We start from the raw sequence: 11,165 nt of genomic DNA on the forward strand, positions 1-11,165 counted from the left end.
TCCTCATGGACATCCCCGCGAAAGAAGGCCACTGGCGGATGACCCAAATGCCAAGTCAGGCTCTTGGAGGAGTTGATATCGCACGCGGACGGCCACGGTGAAATTCTGTGCTCCATCTCTCGTTTCTCGATGGTGTGGTGGCGTCTTCTTAATGTGTGAATCGGTGACTCGGCCACTGCAAGAACTTGGTCCATGAAGCCAGGAATAACGACAGACGCTGAACTCCGGTGCCGTCGAAAGCTTGGTCTTAAGCCTATCAGCCAGGTCGGGCCGACGCCAGCTGCGTGTTCGAACCCGGAGAGCCGGGATGGCCCGTGCCCAAGACCCCACGAACCTCCAAAACCACAAAATTTTTTTCGCGTCTCCAGAATCTCTACATCAAATAAACCACCGAGTTATTTGCTGTCGTATGAACGCACGCAATGCTGCTCGTGTCACACTCCGCGCTGCTGTCTTGCCGATTAAAACAATGAGCAGAGACAATATTTTGCAGCAATGGAAGTATCTCACAGGTAGGATATTTTTTCTCACATTCTTTTGCCCACGCAGCAACCGTTCCCAGCCGCTCAAGATCTCCGGATTTCTTACCAGTGAGATCTCCCTCTGGGGAGGCCTTCGCTTCTCAGTACGTCTTGTACTCGGGTTTTTGAAGGGGCTGTGCCATGTTGGACGGGTCACTGGCGGCAGGCTCTCGGGTCTGTTGCGGGTGATGATCTCTGCTGCAAGAATAGAACCCTCATGGGCCATCATAGTCCGCGTCTCTGCCGTTTATCGGACTTTTACAGAGAGGAGGCTCCAAGCGACCCGACATTTTTGACTTGATCATATCTCATCGTGAATGGCTGAGTGTGAGAGTCTCTTCCAGCGCTTTTCGACTCTGTAGGCGTGGTCCATCGGTGTTGTGATTTGCGCCGTTGCGGGGTGCTTTGCTGGTGGAACGAGATTAGCCAGCACCATTTGGCCAACTACGTCATCGTCAACTGGCGATGCCATGCACTGTGCAACCGCTCTCTTCTCACCACAGAGTACTCGTAAAAAAGACAACTGTGGCTACTAGTCTGTCTGTTGCTCCGTAATCTCGCAAATTGTTCATCCCATCAGCATCCACCCACAATGGGATCCCAAGGCAAGCCGTCGTCCAAATTTGAGAGTCTTCCCTTGTCAACAAGCGGGCCGCTAGAATGCGCGCTCAAGGGCACCGTCCTACTCACCCATCCATACTTCAACAAGGGCTCAGCCTTCACCCACGAAGAGCGTCGAGACTTTGAGCTTGCTGGGCTCCTGCCCCCAAGCATCCAAACGCTGGAGCAGCAGGTCCAACGGGCGTATGAACAGTACAGCGCGCATCCTGATGATCTTTCCAAGAACACATTTTTGACCTCGATGAAGGGACAAAATGAGGTGCTCTACTTTAGGGTGAGATATACCAGCAGTCGCAAAAGACATGCAGATAACTGAGACATGCATGCAGCTGCTCCACGATCACCTGCCCGAGATGTTCAGCGTAGTATACACGCCCACAGAAGGTGACGCCATCCAGAACTACTCGCGTATTTTTCGGCGTCCAGACGGAGTGTTTCTCAATATCAACGATGCCGACCGTGTTCACCATGATCTTTCGCTTTGGGGCACCCCAGATGACATTGACTACATTGTCGTCACGGACGGGGAGGAGATTCTGGGAATTGGGGATCAGGGTTGCGGTGGCATTCTGATCTCAATCGCAAAGCTCGCACTCACGACACTCTGTGCTGGTGTCCATCCTAACCGTGTCCTACCCGTGGTCCTGGATTGCGGGACGAACAACCAGGATCTGCTGGATGATCCATTGTATCTTGGACTCCGGCAGAAGCGAGTGACGGGCAAGCGTTATGACGACTTTGTTGATACATTTGTCAAGTCGGCGCGGGAGCTGTATCCGAAGGCTTATATCCATTTTGAAGATTTTGGGTTTGACAATGGTGAGTCTGCCTTGTCATATTGATGGCATTGGTCTGACGGGCAACAGCACGGAGACTACTCGAAAAGTATCGCCCAGAGATTCCTTGCTTCAACGATGACGTCCAAGGTACCGGCTGTGTAACACTTGCCGCCATCTTTTCCGGTCTGCATGTCACAAAGCAGAACCTAGAAGATCTTCGCATGGTGGTATTCGGCGCTGGAACGGCGGGCGTTGGCATCGCTGATCAGGTCCGTGACGCCATCGCTACAGAACGAGGCATCAGTAAGGAAGACGCGGCAAAGCATATCTGGTTCGTTGACCCTGAATACCCGTTTTATGCATGTGATGGAGGAGGTGCTGACACTACCAGGCTGATTGACAAACAAGGGCTACTGACTACCGCAGTGGAATCACTGTCAAAGACTCAGAAGCCCTTTGCAAGGTCTGAAGATGAGTGGAGTGGAAAGGACAGAGATCTATTGGCCGTGGTCAGAGAAGTCAAGCCAAACGCGCTGATCGGAACATCCACAGTCCCCAAAGCGTTTACGGAGGAGATCGTGCGCGAGATGGCCTCACATGTCGAGCGCCCCATCATCCTTCCGTTGTCGAATCCGACGCGCCTACACGAAGCTATCCCTGCTAATTTGCTAAAATGGACAGACGGAAAAGCTCTGGTAGCAACTGGAAGCCCGTTCAAACCTATTAAAGGACCATGGGGTCAAGACGGACAAGAGGTCGAGATCGAGGTTGCCGAGTGCAACAACAGTGTCGTGTTTCCAGGCATTGGTCTCGGGTCTGTCCTGTGTCGCGCTCGGCTTGTTACAGACAAAATGCTGGTTGCAGCGGTAGGAGGGGTGGCAGAGCTGAGCCCGGCTCTGAAGGACGATACTGCGCCCTTGTTGCCTGGTGTTGAGGTCGTGAGGGATGTCAGTGCAAGAGTGGCCCGCAAGGTGATTCAGGCAGCTCTGGAGGAGGGTGTTGCAACAGAACAGGGTATTCCAGAGAATGAGGACGATCTTGACGAGTGGATCAAGGAGCAAATGTGGAAGCCCGTGTATCGACCGCTCAAATTTGTGGAAAAGGAGGGAGCTACAAGAGAGGCAAAGGGTGAGATGAGGGTTGTTGGAAGTCTGGCAACACGCGACTGATGGCTGCATTGAGCGGACGCTTGTCTCGGGAAATATAGGACTACTGTAAGAGTCACGATTAAGCCCCTAGAAGAGAGAATCACCTAGATATAAAGAAGCTTGATCATAGGCAGCTTGCCCTTCACTTGGTGAACAAGAGCCAATTCACTGGCATCTCGACTGTGTGGAATCAATGTTGAGCGTGATTGCTGCAAAGGCAGCTGCGGGGCATTGCAGATGGCCCCACTTTACCTGCCAAGCAGAGCAGACGAGTGCCAGGGTTAGGGGTCCTATCGGTTTATCCACCCAAAAAACACGTGACGGGATCACAAATCGGTAGGGTTTTCGGTCCACACCAAAAATTATCGCGAAAGGCCTGTCTAATTCCAGTCCCGCCTTGTGTCCTCGAAATCTCGACTCCCCAACGACAAGTCGCATTTCCGCAACCAGACCTTCGCAATGGCCAAACAATCGTGAGTACTGTCCTCGCCATCGCCATTTGTGTAGTTTTCGCCCACGAATCACTCGAATCGCATGCCTCGCCGCCAAAGTTGGATCTGGAACTCGTTGGGAGGAGGGGAAAGTTGTGGGGGGAAGTTGGCAAGCAGCTTGCGAAAAAGAGCTGGGGAATGATGTGCAGGACAACAACTTTGGCGATCGGCGGCTGCAATTCGAGATGATGGCTTCAAGCAAGAGCAAAATCACTTCGTTCAAAGATCTTGGCTGACAGAGTGCAACCAGCCGCGGTGCCCCTGGTGGCAAGCTTAAGATGACCCTCGGTCTTCCCGTGTATGTTCGATCTCCTGAACCGACGACTTCGACCGACGTTTCTCCAACGCGATCGCAAATGCCGAACGGAACGAAAGAAGGAATATGGGCGCTGACAGGGAAATAGTGGTGCCATCATGAACTGCGCCGACAACTCTGGTGCTCGCAACCTTTACATCATCTCCGTCAAGGGTATCGGTGCCCGTCTCAACAGACTGCCCGCTGGTGGTGTTGGTGACATGGTCATGGCCACCGTCAAGAAGGGAAAGCCCGAGCTCCGCAAGAAAGTTCACCCCGCCGTCATCGTCCGCCAGGCCAAGCCCTGGAAGCGCTTCGATGGTGTCTTCCTCTATTTCGAGGACAACGCTGGTGTCGTACGTATCCCCGATCCATAACACAGGACTGAGTGGAGGACTTGAAAGGAGAGAGGCTAACAGTGCCACAGATCGTCAACCCCAAGGGTGAGATGAAGGGCTCTGCCATCACCGGCCCCGTCGGTAAGGAGGCTGCCGAGCTCTGGCCCCGTATTGCCAGCAACTCCGGTGTTGTCATGTAAAGGGTTTATTTGGGCGAAGTTGATTTTGGGCATTGCGGAATTTCGACGAACACAAGATTCTGGAACCTGGGAACTTGCGGATCCCCCTTCCCCCGAAGACGGCGGAGGACAGGAATCCGTGACACAAAAGGCCATAAAAGGCTTGGGCTGGATCGGGAAGGCTTTGCATTTCTGGTGAGGTGTGCTAGGGAGTCATACCACAACTGCATGATACAGGTCAATTCAGAATCAGTTCTCGATTCCATTTGCGGGACGGCGCATCTTTTCGGGGATACTCGGGTTCTTTATACATTTTTTTTCTACTGATATGCTGCAGTTGATGCTGTGTTATATGCTGTTCGTCGTTTCATTGTGTTTGTCACTGCAACACCGACCCATCTCGATTTTTTTACATTCGTCCGTCCATCGATCACGTCCTCAACCACTGGAGCAAGGCGGCATGGAACCGATCAGGTGCCTGGATCTGTGGCGCGTGTCCTAGGTCTTCAAACTCGACCAGCGTGCAATTGGGCATCCTGTTGGCTGTTTCCTTTCCAATAAGCTCATACCTTCCCAACTTCTCCTTCACATCAGGAGGCGACCACTGTTTCCCGATGGCCGTTGTGTCCTTGGTCCCAACCATCAACAGTGTCTTTGATCGGACACGAGGGAACTCGTAAAAGACCGGCTGGGTCAGCACCATGTCCACCACCCTCGCCTGACCCTCGACAAAGTTTTGGGCTTCGGTGCCAGCGTAGATCTGAGCCAACATCATCGCCCACACATTGTACTCGGGCGCCCAAGCCCCGAGGTAGTAGGTGCTCTGCTCGTACCCCTTTATTGACATGTAGTTTGACGTCTGTTCCGTCTTGAGAGTGACAGAAAGATCAGGGTATGGTACCCCGAGTTCGAGGTACGGCTCTAGCCCGATGGGATTGACGAGAACAAGGCTGGCTACCAGGTCTGGGTAGAGAAGGGAGAAGCGGGTGGCTAGCATGCCGCCCAGGGAGTGGCCTACCACTGTTATGTCATTGTTTCTGGGGTCTGTCAGGTCCAGGGCTGACAAGAGGGAGTAGGTGTTGAGGGCTAGTTGGTGGAGGGAGTACTGGTAGAGGGTGCCGGGCTTGGAGGACTTGCAGAAGCCGATTTGGTCGGGGATGATGACGCGGTACCCGGCCTTTTGGAGGGTCGCGGCGGTGGTGAACCAGGTGATGGAGCAAAAGTTCTTGCCGTGGAGTAAGAGGGCGATTTTGGGCTTGGGGTTGGGCTTTTTGCGGGTGTAACGGACGTGTTGTGGCTTGGTGGTTGTGGTAGGGGCGACGATGGGGGGAAGGTCGATGAAGGCCATCTCTAGGGGCAGATCCTGAGAACCGAAATGGAAGAGTTGGAAGGGGTGGGGGTATGTGAAGTTGGAACCATTGAGGTCGGTTGGGAAGGGGCCATTGTCGATGGTCGTGTTGTTGGTCGCCGTCTTGCTTTGGCTCGCGATGGCTGCTACGGCTGATGCTGCCAAGATGAGGGCGAGGAACAACATCTTCACTTTCGGAGTTGCGCGACACAACTGCACAGTGGTAGAGCCCAAGTTGGAGACCACTGTTTCCCCAAGGTGACTTTGTTGCGGTGACAATCCAGGGTGGTATTTGGTTGGTAGTCGTGATCAGCCTGGCACACCAGATCATCGCTGGAGTCAGCCAAAAGGCTGTTGTGTAGCATCTTTTAAGATGCTCGAGCCCAAGACACCGGAACATTTGCCCCTGAATCCCACTTCACGAAAATCGGTGGGCACCAAAAGAATCTCATGTTGACCTGCTTTTTCTTTTACGCTCATGACAACGACAGGGAAACAAGTTAAGGGGATCAGGGATGAATACAGTCATGACGGTGGGATATCAGTGATTTATTTCTCGTCCCAAAAGCAATTTCGGAACCCGGCCAAGCGGATGGTTGTGATATTGAGGTGGTGCGATAACTCGCCCTTGCATCAAAGATCAACGCTGCATGGCGGTCACCCGATTCGGAGTTTCCTCGACCGTAGGTGAGACATGTACGGCTGAACTTTCCTCCCTTCAACACCCAGCACAAATTTGTAGTATCTACGCAGATTTGAAGTAACATCCATGCATCTTGCTTTTTAATCGCTCTTTGGGTGTTGGATAAATATGTCCAGCAGGGAAAGGCTACCTGCCAAGCCCGAGAAAGAAACAACAAACTCTCCTAAACGGCAGGTCTAGGTCCATTCACGCTCCAGCTTCGCTTATCTGTTTCGGCATCCGGGGGCGCCATGACCGGCGCTGTCTGCTTGCCTCGAGGGACCTGCCAAAATCCTTTAGCGCCACAGAAGCCTCTGGCCACTGGAAAGATCTCGGTGTAAGCACGGCAGGCTCCAGGTTTCCAGAGGGTGAACTGAACAAGACGGGAAATTCCATGCCCATCCCAAGGCGGCACCCGTGTCTTGGTGTCCAGGTTCCTCCCTTCCAAGAATGTAGGTATATGGGCTCTGTTGGGTAAAGATGGGCGATGTCTTGGTAGGACACCACCATGATCACAGGTGGTTCTCTGTTGATATAATTAGGTCACATCCAGACCACTGTTGGCTTTCAGTTCGTGTTCTCTGGTTTGTTCCCTGAAGACGGTTCTGAGGTCACCATGGCCTCCGGGAACTTGCCTGGTGAAAACAGGGCATACCAAATCGAGGCCCCTTGCATCGTCTTCTTCGTCCTAGTGCCAATCTTTGTCGGCGTTCGGCTTTGGGCGCGCATCAAGCTGAGAGGATGGTCTGGACTAGGCCTGGATGACTGGACTATTGTTGTTTCAACGGTACGCTAGACGCCACCCCTGATTTCAACTAGCAAGCTAACTGTTAAAGATATTTGCAACTGTCGTATCGGCATTGATGGTGGCATCATGTGCCCACGGCTTTGGTCAGCACATTGCCAACCTTACCAAGCCCAACAGGCTGATGACACTAAAAGTATGGGTCTTTTCTGTTCTTGTTATGTCCTCGTTAACCAACCTAGCTAACCTCCCTCAGCTGTTCTACGTCGCTCAAGCATTTTACAAGCTCACCATCAACCTCACCAAAGCCTCGATTCTCCTCCTCTACCTCCGTATCTTCCCCAAACAATGGTTTCGCAAAACATGCCTTGTTCTTCTTGCCGTCATTCTTCTCTACATGGTCGGAACAACTGCCTCTTCGATATGGCAATGCAACCCGATTCCGAGAGCTTGGGATAAGTTCATCGCCGGCACCTGCATCAGCATCACGGCAAACTGGTACGTCAACGCCGCGTTCTCGATCACGACCGACCTGGTCATCCTCGGGCTGCCCATGCATTCGATCTACACCTCTCATCTACCGACAAGCCAAAAGCTGGCATTGATGGGTGTTTTCGCGCTTGGCCTATTCACAACAATAACCTCGATTCTACGGATGACAACGCTCAATTTTTCGTCAACCAGCCCAGACATCACCTGTACGTATCTCCAACTTGTATCTGACCGAAACCATGAGCTGACTATTGTCACAAAGTCGACATCGACTCTTCCATCTGGACCATGATCGAGCAAAACCTCGCTATCATCTGCGCCTGTCTTCCCGTCTGCCGGCTTCCCCTGTCATACATACTCCCCTCATACTTTTCCACCTCCACCTCGCCATCATCTTCGTCTTCGATGCCTGCCATCAAGATGAAGCCGAGGATACACATCGGTGGCTCGTCAAGCTCGATTCAGGAGTTCAACGGGCATATCTCGGATGCCGAGGGAGGTTATGAAAAGAGGAGATATGGACAATACGGGATTGACAAGGGGGTGATTGAGACCTCTGTTGGGGTCGTCATGCCGCCTGCTACACCTGTTCCCGCTGGCAGGCCGGATACGTCGGGGAGTAGGAGAACCAAGGCTGCGGAGTGGGTGCAGCAGCAGAGACGGGAACATGAAAACTTGGGTAGACAAAGCTTTCATGGCTCGGTTCTTTCTGCTGGGAGGAGTGGCCACAGTTCGGGCGAGGAGGGGGATAGACAGAGCGAAGGGGCGATTCGAATGGTGAGGAACTATGGTGTTTTGTCTGATGGGAGGGAGGTAGAGCCGCATGCACAGGTAAGATGACCATCGAACTCAGGGTTTGAGGAGTCTGAGGGGTGGGGTTGACGCGGTATATGTTCCTAATGATATCTACGTACCTATCCATATTCATAATGACAGGCCAATCGTCTCCATGATCCAGGCGAGAATGGCATGGTTAGAAATTCAATTTGATCATGGGAAAGCCAGAGACAGGTACAAACCCGTGGCAAACGCTGTTCCTATCACCAGTGGAAAGAAGCAAATTGTGGCCGTAAGTTTTCATAGATTGACAACGCTATATATGCAAACAAAAAAAATATGCCAGCAGTATGCTCAGTCCACGATGCCAACCTTTTTATCCGTTCCCAATGCCCGCTACCCCGACCATGCGCCGAATCCTGTGCTGTTGGACCCTGTGAAAACCCCCCCAAAAACGAAAGCAAGAAATCGCTACACCCGTCCGCCTATTCCGCTTGATCATTCGTCTGTGCCGCTTGCCAAAGCAAACTGCTCATGCTAAGCTCCAGCACACCCTTGTTCTTCCTGACCATCTTGGCATTGACAGTCCGCATGTAATCCCTCTCCCATTTCTCCACAAACGTCACAGTCTCAAAGGCCTTGATCTCTGCTGTCGGCTTCAACATGAAGCCCTTCCCCTCCTGACCCTCTGCCTCCTCGTACTTCTCCGGATTTGTCACGTCAACCAGGACGCTCCTCCTCCCACCAGTGGCGATGACCTCGACACGCCCAGGGTCTAACCAGATGTCTTTGGCAGTTTTGACCATGTCTTGCCCATCCTCGGCTACCTCGCCGGGCTGTGGAATGGCCTGAGGTTGAACCTGATCCACCCAGGCCCTTTTCGTTCCGCCGTCCACAATGACCCTGAGAACGAATCCGCACTTGAGATGCTTGTTCCAGAATGTCACCACCGCCAGCTGATAGAGCACCCTCGAGTCCAGAGCGCCGACTCGCAACGTCCCAAACTCCTTGTTGTATTGCGCATGGCCCTTGCTCTGGACATCGATAACTTCATACCCTGGCGCGACGAGGTCGGGATACTTGAGCACCAAAATCTCCTCTATCGCCTTTGCCGCCTGTGGCCGATTGGCCGCTGTGTTGGGGATGTAAATATCACGCCGCTCAGCCTTTTCCAAGTCCGACACCGAGACCATGGTTGGCATTCTCGAGCGAGTCCGCACCATCACATTGGACGTCGCCGTCTGCGAAAGCAAGACCGCCAGTCGCCTTGAAGGGTCGTCCTCGGAGTGGCAGTTGAGCACGCCGAAATAGAGTTGCTGAGTCTGTGTTGCCGAGTTGCTTGCGCTGACGAGGTTGAATTTGACGTGCAGTCCCTTGTTGGTCATGGCGTAGTCGGAGACAGGTTCTGTTGAAGGTGGCGATACAACAACCTTTTCCATCCCCTTAAAGTCGGCAGGTGATCTCGCCAGCACCGGCATGGTGCCCGAGAGGGCCTCGAAATCCAATTCATCCAACTCGGGTGTCGTCCGCGTTCGTTTTGAAGACTTGTCCTCTTTTCCTAGGGCGCCCCAGGCAAATATTGACTGATCGTCCGTCCGGCGGATGATCTCTTCCTGTAGCCTCAGAAAGGCCTTGTCATATCCCTCGCCATAGATTATTGGCAGGTTGACCCCAAACAATCCAAGCAGACAATACGCCACATCCTCCGCTCTAGTCGTTTCTCTGCCCGCAGCCCACGCCATTCGCTGCGCAATGCTAGAGTTGTGAACCAGCTTCGGCTCCAACAAGACCACCTCCTCAATTCCTGTAATCTTCTCCACCGTCTTGACCAAACTAGACTTGGTCCCGAGCAATCGCCAGCCGTGGGCGTAAAATACAAGCTTTTTCGGCGCAACAAGCTCTTGAAGGGTCCAGCCCCGCGTGAACCATCTCGAGGCAGAAAAGTCATCCTTCCATGTTCGGTACCCAGAGGTGTAGCTGTCAAAGTGAACGTCGTCAAGATAGGCGTAGCAGACAGCCGCTTTTTGGTACCAGCCAAACATGGAGTTGATCGCCTCAGAAAGCTCGCTGCTGCTTCTCCTGTCGATGCAGACAGTGTCGATCCAGATGTACGAGTGGCCGTCTTTGGAAGCCTGGGTGCATGCATAGCTGAGTTTGGTGTATCCCGCCTTTTGTTGGACTGGGTGGACCTGCGGTTGTGGTGGTTTCATGGGAGGAGAAGGAGGCGGCAATGCTAACGGCGGTGACGATGATGGCGTCATGGTTGTGGAAGATGAGAAAGATCTGTGACTTTGGAGGTCGTCGTCGATTTCGGGCGATGGTGGTAGGGGCGAAAAGTAAGCAGACTGGCGCTGGAACCGGCTTGCATCACGATGCCCGCGGAGAGCCGTGAGCATGTTGGCCAGCATCATGAGCTTCATGACTTCGGTCTTTTCCAGCGGCAGCTCTGGTCGGGTGGCGGTGATGTAGCCATGGTTTGAGCCGAGTAGAGATGGTATTGAAGATGGTGGCGGTGTAGCTGGTCTGGGTTTTCGAAATGCGGAAAGGGACTCCAAATCCTGAAAGGTCACCTCCTCGGGACCCCAAGTGTGTGAAAATATGGCATAGGGAGGAATGCTGGGCTCAAAGAACTCCTCCACCTCGCGGGTGGTGACATTGAGCAGTCTCATTTTAGGTTTTGGGCGGTGTTCTTCCTGAGAGTTCATGTCAGACAAGAGCAGACGGAAAGTTGCAGGTCGACATTGTCTCG

General features: G+C 53.0%; 5 protein-coding genes across 5 annotated transcripts; 3 read left to right on the top strand and 2 right to left on the bottom strand.

Annotated features, from left to right (window-relative positions):
- Window positions 1–376: 376 nt before the first annotated feature.
- On the top strand, window positions 377–3,221 carry MAE1 (NAD-dependent malic enzyme, mitochondrial). Its single transcript, XM_062873310.1, has 4 exons — window positions 377–1,416; window positions 1,472–1,961; window positions 2,009–2,252; window positions 2,313–3,221. The coding sequence occupies exons 1-4, from the start codon at window positions 1,114–1,116 to the stop codon at window positions 3,088–3,090; spliced, it is 1,815 nt and encodes a 604-aa protein (XP_062735875.1). The 5' UTR covers window positions 377–1,113; the 3' UTR covers window positions 3,091–3,221.
- A 75-nt stretch (window positions 3,222–3,296) lies between these two features.
- On the top strand, window positions 3,297–4,593 carry RPL23A (60S ribosomal protein L23A). The gene is made up of 5 exons (XM_062873309.1): window positions 3,297–3,349; window positions 3,410–3,542; window positions 3,811–3,858; window positions 3,965–4,211; window positions 4,283–4,593. Exons 2-5 carry the CDS (start codon window positions 3,529–3,531, stop codon window positions 4,391–4,393), a joined length of 420 nt encoding a protein of 139 aa, XP_062735876.1. The 5' UTR covers window positions 3,297–3,349; window positions 3,410–3,528; the 3' UTR covers window positions 4,394–4,593.
- Window positions 4,594–4,802: 209 nt separating this feature from the next.
- On the bottom strand, window positions 4,803–5,906 carry QC761_100600 (uncharacterized protein; the record flags this gene model as incomplete). The annotated part of the gene is made up of 1 exon (XM_062873308.1): window positions 4,803–5,906. The coding sequence occupies one exon, from the start codon at window positions 5,904–5,906 to the stop codon at window positions 4,803–4,805; it is 1,104 nt and encodes a 367-aa protein (XP_062735877.1).
- A 590-nt stretch (window positions 5,907–6,496) lies between these two features.
- On the top strand, window positions 6,497–8,685 carry QC761_100590 (uncharacterized protein). Its single transcript, XM_062873307.1, has 4 exons — window positions 6,497–7,189; window positions 7,239–7,343; window positions 7,404–7,845; window positions 7,902–8,685. Exons 1-4 carry the CDS (start codon window positions 7,019–7,021, stop codon window positions 8,477–8,479), a joined length of 1,296 nt encoding a protein of 431 aa, XP_062735878.1. The 5' UTR covers window positions 6,497–7,018; the 3' UTR covers window positions 8,480–8,685.
- Window positions 8,686–8,901: 216 nt separating this feature from the next.
- Window positions 8,902–11,121, bottom strand: QC761_100580 (uncharacterized protein; the record flags this gene model as incomplete). Its single annotated transcript, XM_062873306.1, has 1 exon — window positions 8,902–11,121. The coding sequence occupies one exon, from the start codon at window positions 11,119–11,121 to the stop codon at window positions 8,902–8,904; it is 2,220 nt and encodes a 739-aa protein (XP_062735879.1).
- Between the last annotated feature and the right edge of the window lie 44 nt (window positions 11,122–11,165).

Source organism: Podospora bellae-mahoneyi (assembly GCF_035222275.1).
Source record: "Podospora bellae-mahoneyi strain CBS 112042 chromosome 1 map unlocalized CBS112042p_1.3, whole genome shotgun sequence".
NCBI classification, from domain to species: domain Eukaryota; kingdom Fungi; phylum Ascomycota; class Sordariomycetes; order Sordariales; family Podosporaceae; genus Podospora; species Podospora bellae-mahoneyi.